Source organism: Sinocyclocheilus grahami, unplaced genomic scaffold, assembly GCF_001515645.1.
Source record: "Sinocyclocheilus grahami isolate Dianchi unplaced genomic scaffold, SAMN03320097.WGS_v1.1 scaffold677.1, whole genome shotgun sequence".
Lineage (NCBI taxonomy): Eukaryota > Metazoa > Chordata > Actinopteri > Cypriniformes > Cyprinidae > Sinocyclocheilus > Sinocyclocheilus grahami.
In genome coordinates this window covers 84,174-94,383 of record NW_015505856.1, presented here as the reverse complement: position 1 = coordinate 94,383, position 10,210 = coordinate 84,174, and the positions used below count along the sequence as shown (strand labels likewise).

Genomic DNA, 10,210 nt, shown 5'->3' with positions numbered 1-10,210 from the left:
GTAACTTTCCAGCATCAAGCCATTTGTCCATACTCAAAAGTAAAACTGCTCAGTGTTCTGGCTCATTCAGGGCCATTTCTAGCCATTTTGACACCCAGGCGAAATACCTATAATCAAGATCGTTTAAGATTACATAACAAACTGATTTTGTAAACACTCAAATCTTAAAAATCAACATTAATACACTTCTAAATTATATATAATTTATTTTCAGACTGCAGTTTCGATAGTAACGACAATGATGTGTGGAGATTCCACAAATCTGAACGCATTATTTGTAAATTGACTGTTAAGATATAAATTTTGCACTATTAATCATCTGTAATACCACTGGATGCCTGTATAGCCCTATATAAAATATATATATATAAACAGGTTTGTTAATCCCTAATTGCTAAGAATTTTTCATCACTCAAAAATAAAATTTGATTACATTTGTATTTGGATACATATTATCAATTGCCCCTTTCACACATACAGTCTTTACTGGTAAATAACCGGTAAATTACCGTTTATTTACCGTTACAATTATTGTTGTAACATTAGCAGTAAATGTTGTGGTCGCTGACATCTCATAGCTAGTTAGGTCAAAACAATCTGATTACAGAGAAATAGATGCTTTTGTCACTTTATTATGTTGCATCTGGTTAGACACGGTTTAACAATCTTTTCAAAGAGAGAATGTAATTTTCATAAGAGATGAGTCTTGCTGCTCGGCTGGAGTAGGTGTTTTTATAGTTGTGTGCATGTTCATATGAACACCTCTCATGTTCAAACATGTGGTAAAGAGTTGTTGCCAAATAATTGTTCCATTTCATTTTGTAAAAAGATAATTTATTGCCAATGAAAATAAATTTGAGTGTTGAGAGCCTGTCATCCCCGTCTCAACTCATCTAATAAATGACAAACACCCGCTTTCTGTAAGAAATCTGTTCATTTCTGCTAAGTTTAAGTTTTGAACTTCCCTTTTTGTGTTGTTTTTTTTATGTCTCTAATGTGACGTATTGATATTCAATGAGGGGAAAAATGTAGGGGAAAACTTGACTTTATCCATCAGGAATTACTTGAATGATGAAAAGGGTCTCTGTGCCCGGGCACTTTGTGATGGCAGCCAAAAAGGTAAATTATTTCAAAAGCTTTAGTGTAGTTAGAGCAAGTTAGAATATTCTGGTAAATGAATATGAAGATTTATTTTTATTCATTGTGCACCATTGAATGCAATGTTGAATTTAACAGCAGATTACAAACCGATTTCTTGGTAGTTTCACCCAACAAGCTGTTTCCTGAAGCTCAGGCTTTGCAGCTGCTGAACAGACACCACCAGGCCACTTCCTCATTTCCAGCTCTTCTCAGACATCTTTTACTCTCAAAAAACATGATCTCTTGAAACGTGAGCATGTGACTGAGACCATGTGACAGTATATATACTTACAGTACACTTTATTAGTACACAGTATTGGAAATCCCTGGAATTCCAGACATTTCTTCAATAAACTATAGAAATTGATATTTTATAGAACTAAAATAAAAGTTCCTACGGTATTGCGTAAACAAGATGCTCTCTTGCAGATAAAGATGAAAGTGATATATGTACTGCAGATACATATCTAGTCAACTTTGCAGGTCACGTGAGTAGAATCCACTTTGGTTAAATCCATATAAGCTTATATACAAAACTATTTTAGATGGAAAGATATGATTGATTTCTCATAGAGACACTAAGCAAGTGTTACAGCTAGTAATAACATGCTGGGTGACGTTATAATAACTTCTTATCTCTGTATGATAAGGAATTTTGAATATTGTTAGATGGAGATAAGTCTAAATCTGGCATGATTTTTCATTAGGTTATGCAATAAACCAAAAGGAAATATATTTTAATATATTCTAATCTGTAAAAAATTATAAATGCAAAGTTATGATTGCATTGAATATTTAAGTCAGATGCCTAACTTCAAATGAAAAGAAAAACATTTGAGCTTTATACTGAAGCATTGTACTGAGATATAGTTCAGGTGAGTGGCTCTACTGACATCTTGCGGTAAGAGAATGTAACAGATGTGTAAGTGCATTAAAAATGTATTAGTCTAAATCATATTTGAGACTTGATTTACAACTCACATCTGCTGGAGAAACATTAGTATTGCCTCCGTTTAAAGATAGAAAATGATTCCTATTAAGAAAGGCGTTTATGGTTCGGTTACTAACATTTTCTGTTGTATTCATCAGTTTGCAGAAAAAATAAGCTTTAGCTTTTTTGTTACCAATTAAGATGAATAGTGTTCATATTTATGCGATAAAGCGATTTAGATGGGCATATATATCCCAGTTTTGAACGCAATGACCGCAGTAATATATTAGTTTTTAAAATGACATTTTTAAATGCAGTTTAACGGCCGGTTAGCTCAGTTGGTTAGAGCGTGGTGCTAATAACGCCAAGGTCGCGGGTTCGATCCCCGTACTGGCCAGTATCTGTTTTGGTTGCAGTAGTGGCCGAGGTACACAAATCAAGTACTTGAGTAAAAGTACAGATCCGTATGATAAAATATTACTCCAGCAAGTCTCGAGTAAAAGTACTTGCTTTTTTATGTACTTAAGTAAAAAGTACTGATAGATGAATGTTTATTGTGCAGTTTTATATAGGCTACTTTTATAATTTTTTATATTAGCATATATTTTTTTATAATCCTACTGCTCAAAATACCTGGGATTTTCCCAAAATAACCAATAAGGAAATAATGAATATAATAAGGAAAATATAATTAGATTTTCATAATGATTTTTTTCTTCTCAAACCTTGTCTGTGGTGTAAAAACACCCCCTGGTCAAATGCCCCCAGAGGCCATCACTTCTATCTGTTTTGGTTGCAGTAGTGGCCGAGGTACACAAATCAAGTACTTGAGTAAAAGTACAGATCCGTATGATAAAATATTACTCCAGCAAGTCTCGAGTAAAAGTACTTGCTTTTTTATGTACTTAAGTAAAAAGTACTGATAGATGAATGTTTATTGTGCAGTTTTATATAGGCTACTTTTATAATTTTTTATATTAGCATATATTTTTTTATAATCCTACTGCTCAAAATACCTGGGATTTTCCCAAAATAACCAATAAGGAAATAATGAATATAATAAGGAAAATATAATTAGATTTTCATAATGATTTTTTTCTTCTCAAACCTTGTCTGTGGTGTAAAAACACCCCCTGGTCAAATGCCCCCAGAGGCCATCACTTCCCACTTTGATAATTACTGTATATGTTCTGAACATCACATTCTTTCTTTTTCCTTCAGATGTAATCTATCTAGGTGGTTGAATAAAAATATTTGGACTTAATTTTTTTTTAAAATACCTCAATTTAGCACCAGCAAGCTCGTTAGCTAGACAGTTAGCACCAGCTAACATTATTGACTTATTTTCAGCATGGTTATGAATAAACATTTATATTTGTCTACTCGGCTAGTTGATCCAGATACATAATAACTTAGACTATGTGTGCTGACAAACAATATAAAAACAGACGTCACATAGGGCTAAATGCATAGCATTTTAATAAAACTGCTAACGTTACAGCAGCGGGGAAGATCATTAAAATAATGTGTTATTTTAATGTTTTTTGACCTAAAACATAGAGACTCTGATGTTAATGTGTCTGCATTCAAGCATTTCAGTGGGCTTAAACAGATCACTCTTTACAGCAGATTTAGTTCACAAACTACTGACAGCTTTGACCTAAATATGATTTTCAGTTACAATAATTAATCCTAAAATTCGACATTAGTAACTTACTTTTAACAGCATTCTCACAAGATCTCCTGGTTCTTACTTGTGAATTAGTGATGGGTCGTTCTTGAACGATTCGTTCATTTTGAACGAATCTTTAATGTGACTCGGGAAGAACGAGTCGTCTCGGGGAGTGATTCGTTCAGTCCGCATGCGCAACATCCTATAGGTTCTGTACTGGAATTAGTCAAGTAGTTCACCTGTTTCGAGTCTTTGGGTTTTTCCGAGTCGTTCGTTCATCACGTGACAGCCCCATAAGCCCAAACCCGAAGACTCCTCAGATAAGAGGTGAGGTGAGCTAATCATAGACTGAAGACTCAGGTAAACAATGAATTCATCTTTTCTGTTTCTTATTGCAGTTTTGTATTGTTTGCAGTGTGATCAACGTTTGCTTAAGTAGTAGACGTGTTAGGGAAGTAACACGTAACATTTTAATTATATTTCGCTAAAATGAACGAAATGACTCGAAAACTAAACGGTTCATTTGAATCAGTGAGTTGTCGACTCGAGAACAGCTGCAATGGGATCATTCCAATTCGTGAATGAATCGTTTGGTGCGATTTGCGAACCGATTTAATGGGTTCATTGAAAAGAATCAGTTCGTTCATTAATCAGACACCGCTTCTGAGTCTCGGAGCGCGTGATATATTATGAGTAACGATAAGTTTTATGAAATGTAGTGAAGTAAAAAGTACGATCTTATGCTTTGGAATGTAGTGAAGTAAAAGTTACTCAAAATAAAACTAGATAGACAATACTTGAAAAATGTACTTAAGTACAGTAACGAAGTTAAACTACTCTGTTACTGTCCACCACTGGAATTGCCGTTAAATGGTTCTTTAAATTATAAGATGTATGTTATCTTATTATTGTTCGATACTAGAAAATAGTTCTAGAGCTTCAGCCGTCACTACACAGTTATTGTAAATGAAATGATCACAGATAATCGTTTTGATGTACTCTGCTTGACTGAAACCTGGCTAAAACCTAATGATTATATTGGTCTAAATGAGTCTACTCCACCAAGCTACTATTATAAGCATGAGCCCCGTCAGACTGGCCGTGGTGGCGGTGTTGCAACAATATATAGTGATATTCTCAATGTTACTCAGAAGACAGGATACAGGTTTAACTCATTCGAAATACTAATGCTTAATGTTACACTGTCAGATATGCAAAATAAATCTATCTAAAGCTGTTATTTTCCAATTGAGAATCGTGAGACCTCGTGGCGCAACGGTAGCGCGTCTGACTCCAGATCAGAAGGTTGCGTGTTCAAATCACGTCGGGGTCATGTGTGAAATGTTTTTGTCCCCACGTATTTTATCAGTGTAATCATTTTACCATTTTGGTGGAGTACAGGCCGTTACTTACAACTGACTGTGACGCCGTTCAGTTCAGTAAACGCTATCACTGTGCACACTGATTCATGGTGAAGTATTGCGACAGCAGTCGGTGGATTTTACCTTCATTACAATCTACATTTAAATAAATAATAAAAATTGTAGAACATTGTTGTGTTAACTAATCCACCATTGTGTAAAGTGTGAGAAAAAACAGGGCTCGTCCGGGATTTGAACCCGGGACCTCTCGCACCCTAAGCGAGAATCATACCCCTAGACCAACGAGCCGCGCGTCAGGGTATGTTCTCTGTCCATATACATAGTTTAAGGGTAAACATTAGGACACACCTCACAAAACATGGGCCAAGCCACTGTGCTGAACACAAATCTGATAGTCTGGACCTCACTGGACAGACAACAGACTCGGGAGAGTCAAGATGCTCAGGAAATGAAAGGGATTTTGCTTTGAGTTTTTTGAGGCCCTGAACTCTCCCACAGATCTGCAGGTGCTGCTGGGTAATTTTTCACTCAGAGTGACGGTGAAGTCCAAAGCCTTGAGCAGAGGAGCCACCTGATCTGCCTTCACTCTGGGCCCAAACACTTTACATAGTGATGAGATGAACCACTCAGAAATCCTACAGGACATGTAATAAACTAAACAGGGTTTTTCCTGCATAGAGAATTTCGATGCGCTGTCTCCATCAAATTTTGTGCCAACCTCTTGCTGTAGACAAAACTCAGGCAGGGAGTCACATACAAGCTTCACTAAACCGCGTCCCCTAGAGCTTTTTGTCCAAAAGTGCACATAATTGGAGAAATATTGATATCTTTACACGTTAACTTAATATTTATTTAGACAGAATCATCATTTCTATTAATTGAACTGAACTATGCAAGCTGATGAGCATTTGTGGCTTCCAGCACTGTCTGCCTGTGCTTTTACATCCGCGATCGCTGTTATGACTTAGAGGAAGAAAATTTGCTGTTCATATGTCACTCATATTACTCGTTCATAACCCCCCCACCATCTCTTCCAATTAAGAACTTCCGCTACACTTGAAACAAGAAGCTAATATACACGATTATGACAGTATATGATTTGTATGTGATTTTCATGCAATTTGGGGTATTTTCATAACAATAACACATAGTATTAATCTTATAAATTGTCTTATGCAGCATGATGCTAATAGTAACTCTAATGCACCTGTTAACCTTCTGCAATTATATTTGATGATGTATTCTGTCAAAAGAATTCATGCAAGGTCGTAAGAAACTGTTTTGTTTTATAGAACCTTTTTTTTTATATAAAATAAAGATATATATAAAATAATAAATGTGATTTTAAAGCGCACACACATCTTACTGTCTTAGTTTTTTAGATCTTTGAAGACACATTATCTTTTTGTCTATCCACATTTACAACTCTGTTTATGCTGCGTAAAAACATCAGTTGGTTTTCGCATTAGTCTGAACGATTCATTCTTCGCCAGTAGGCGGCACTTTTGGAGCAGCAGAAATAGAGCGGTTTCCCCGGTAACGGCAGCACTGCGCTGTGATGAGGGACATTTTAAGTTACTCATAGCTCTACTAACAGCACTATTGGAATCATCATCAATTCAGTCCGTTTCTGAGATGGTGTGAAAAGTAGTTCTACTCTTTGTACTCACAATTTTTTTTAAGCCAATAATCCTAACTGAGAGCAGAAAATATGGAAACAAAAGAGTAATGTTTTCACATGAGACTCTCACCTAAGCTGTGAGATGTAGGGCAGACACTGCAGGAATCCCTTCACTTCACTCTCTTCATCTGTCCAGTCTCTCAGCTCTACTGGTTTCTTCTCTGTTTGGAGTTTCAGCACTTCTAGGAGGATGGAGCTCTTTCTCTCTGAGAGGTTTATTCTCCAGACTGCAGGAGCTGACTGATAAATTGGCTGTAATGCTGGAAGGACACTCCTGCCTGTTTGAGTCTCATAGTCCTTCACATGTGAACACAGATCCAGCAGAAAATCACACTGATCAATCTGTGATTCAAAATCATCTAAATAATCCTCATTAAAAGGGAAAAATGTGTAGCTGCACACAGATGTTAATAGTTCTGTGTAATTTTCACCAGTCGTTTTATGAAACTCTGATGCTGAAATAATCAGATTCAGCAGAAACTGGAAAGACCTTTTCTTCTCATAGGGATAAAATCTGTGGAGACACAAATGTAAACACACTTCAATGTCTAGTGCTGGATAATATGAATATGGGAGCAGATTCATAATTACAACATTCATCTTTACAATAATAAAAATACATTCTAAACTGCTATTCAAGAAGTGTTTGAGCCGCCATCTTACTATTCCCTAGCAGCAGACAAAGACAGCCAAAACACTGACCTAAAAATCACCAGATTTGAAGCATAACAGTCGCACAGAATTTGTTTTTAGGATATGTGTATGTACAAGAAATATTATGATACAAGCCTTTGTTACTATATTGTATTGAAAAATGTAAAGTTTACCATGTATCATCATGGAAATAAAGCTTTGTGTCTTTAAGTCTGTACCACATGTAGTCAGCATTATTTCTCTAAATAAGTTAAGATGCATGTATTTTATGTCCTGATTGAGCAACATCTATTTCACTCTTCAAGATCGCACAGTTTCTATGGTATTTTACTAGCATTACAGTTTCCATTGGAGTAAAATGTTATGTTGAATAATAATGAATTTAACCAACATTTAAATCATTAACTGCCTCAAAATGCATGCTGTTAACAAAATCATTGTTGAAACATTTGCAGTTAGCCAACTGTATGAATAAAAACTATATAACAACACAACATAATAATATAAACAGTGAGCAGCCTGTACAAGCTGAATTAAGGTATATGTTACGCAGCATAAATCTTTCTTCAGATTTCACAATGAGCACTTTGTCATGTGTAATACATATGTTGAAGATCTCATCTGTCTGATGTTCATCATGTTCATCTAATGTTTGCTACTGTGATGAATATGTCACATGTGAACACAGATCCAGCAGAAAATCACACTGATCAATCTGATATTCTAAATAATCCTCATTAAAAGGGAAAGATGTGTAGCTGCACACAGATGTTAATAGTTCTGTGTAATTTTCTCCTTGATTTGCATCAAACTCTGATGCTGAAACAATCAGTTTCAGTAGAAACTTTACATCAGGTTCTCTCTTCGAGTTGAAAAAGTCAAACCTGTGGAGACACAAATAATTATCACTTCAATGTTCAATGTACAGTATGAACAAAAATACTGCAGGTGACAGTTAAATCATTTAAATATAAAATACATATGAAAGCTGATGGAATGATTTTAAAAGATGCAATGGCAGTTTGTATTTTAGTTCTAGTTGCCGGCTGTGTAGAGTTGTGTGTTGTAAATATAATCCTAAAGTGAATAATTAGTAGGCTAAAGTGTAAATTGTGAAATCTAAACTTATTAAAGTGTGAGTAATTTAAATAATTTCCTTAAAATTCTCATTTAACATACATGTAATTGGCACATATTCAGTTGATATGAACCGGCACTCAGTTTGAGCTTGTCCAAATAAATTACTTACATTTACTAAATGAGCCTACAATAGCAGAAATAAACCTTTTAATTAAAGTTAAGAATATTTAATGAAAATGATCATTCATAATAATGATATGAAAATGTTTAAGGAAATCAGAAATCATTTTTAAGGGACTGTTGTTTAATTCAGTTTTATACATGTCCTCATATCTATTTTTTTGTTCTAATGTCACAAGTAATAATCTCAAGGTTTACTGGGTTTTACCTGATTCTTTGATTCTTTTGTTGTGTGGGTTTGGTGAAGTGTACTAAAAATATCACATTGTTACGAGTGTCCTCCAAACTGACCCACAACTTAATCAGTAAAGACAGGTTAGCGTCCGGGACAGGGATGAACAGCTTAAATAGGACTATAATTCGATCAGGGATTATTATATGAGCATTTGGTAACTTTTATAGGTTTAAGTTTTAAGCTTTATTGTTTTCTTACAAATGTTGTTAGAATGACTTTATTTCAATAAAATATATTTGACAAAAAATAGACACACAAGACAACAACATTCAATTGCTTTGGTGTTTGCAGCACTACTGTCGACAGATTCTTCTGATGACAGAGCCCTGCCAAGGTATAGTTTTGAGTGCTGTTCCGCAAAATCCAAGGATCCTCTCATAATTATGGCAGTGATTGAGCATATGCTTAGAGCAATTTATACTTTTACATGCCATTGGACCTTCCGTTAAAAAATTTCTGGATTCTTTTTTCCTCCCTGTATTAATTATTCTGGACTCTGTTTTAATGGTTAAATTAAATTGTAGAAATCTAAAAGCATGTCTAATTAATTGAAATCATAAATCTTAAAAATTGTAACAACAACTTTATTATTATTATTTATTTATTACAATAATAGGGCCCTGTGGAATTATTTATGTATGCATGTATGCATTTTTAGAAATTCTGTGTTGTCCGTTTTAATTAGTTTTTTCTGGATTTTTAATTTAATACAAATGTTTTATCAAAAACGTTGGTAATCACATGAAGGCATGAAACATTAACTTTTAAAATGTAATCAAATGAAAATTTAACTATTACTTCAATTTTTGACCAAACAAAGTGCTGCACAATTACAATTAAAACATGGGAAAAAATGGTGTGATTATTCCTTAAAAAAATAAAGATTTAATAAATGTATTATTATTATTATTATTATTAATTCTTACTTTGACAAGCACATTCTAATGTACAGTAGTAATATATTTCTGTCAAAATGTTTTCAGCTTAAACGTGCAGCAAATTATTTCTGAGAAACGCTGTTGATATTTGAAATGACCAAAACAAACACGTTCCTACCCAAAAGGATCACACCACTATCTTGATAGCTCCGCCCCCAAATTCACAAACACACTATGCAGCAGGCACCTCCCCCATCATGAGTGGACATGCCTCTTACTGGTGACAGGCTAGAAGTGTGTTTGGTGCTCAATGCGATCCACTTTCAGCAGCGTTTCTCAGAAATCTCTTACTGCACCTTTAAACTGGCCTTTTATTT

At 34.7% G+C, this 10,210-nt stretch overlaps 1 protein-coding gene and 3 non-coding genes across 4 annotated transcripts in view; 2 read left to right on the top strand and 2 right to left on the bottom strand.

The window, feature by feature from the left end:
* Positions 1 to 2,394: 2,394 nt before the first annotated feature.
* trnai-aau (transfer RNA isoleucine (anticodon AAU)) lies at positions 2,395 to 2,468 on the top strand. The gene has a single exon. It is a non-coding gene; the product is annotated as a tRNA-Ile (tRNA).
* Positions 2,469 to 5,004: 2,536 nt separating this feature from the next.
* trnaw-cca (transfer RNA tryptophan (anticodon CCA)) lies at positions 5,005 to 5,076 on the top strand. Its single transcript has one exon. It is a non-coding gene; the product is annotated as a tRNA-Trp (tRNA).
* A 265-nt stretch (positions 5,077 to 5,341) lies between these two features.
* trnap-agg (transfer RNA proline (anticodon AGG)) lies at positions 5,342 to 5,413 on the bottom strand. Its single transcript has one exon. It is a non-coding gene; the product is annotated as a tRNA-Pro (tRNA).
* A 115-nt stretch (positions 5,414 to 5,528) lies between these two features.
* Positions 5,529 to 10,210, bottom strand: part of LOC107559181 (uncharacterized) — a 59,314-nt gene continuing 54,632 nt past the window's right edge. The window contains exons 20-21 of the mRNA XM_016242938.1: positions 6,877 to 7,320; positions 5,529 to 5,760 (exon numbers count right to left, since the gene is read on the bottom strand). Of these exons, the coding sequence (XP_016098424.1) occupies positions 5,529 to 5,760; positions 6,877 to 7,320 (676 nt within the window). The remainder of the gene's footprint in view (positions 5,761 to 6,876; positions 7,321 to 10,210) is intronic.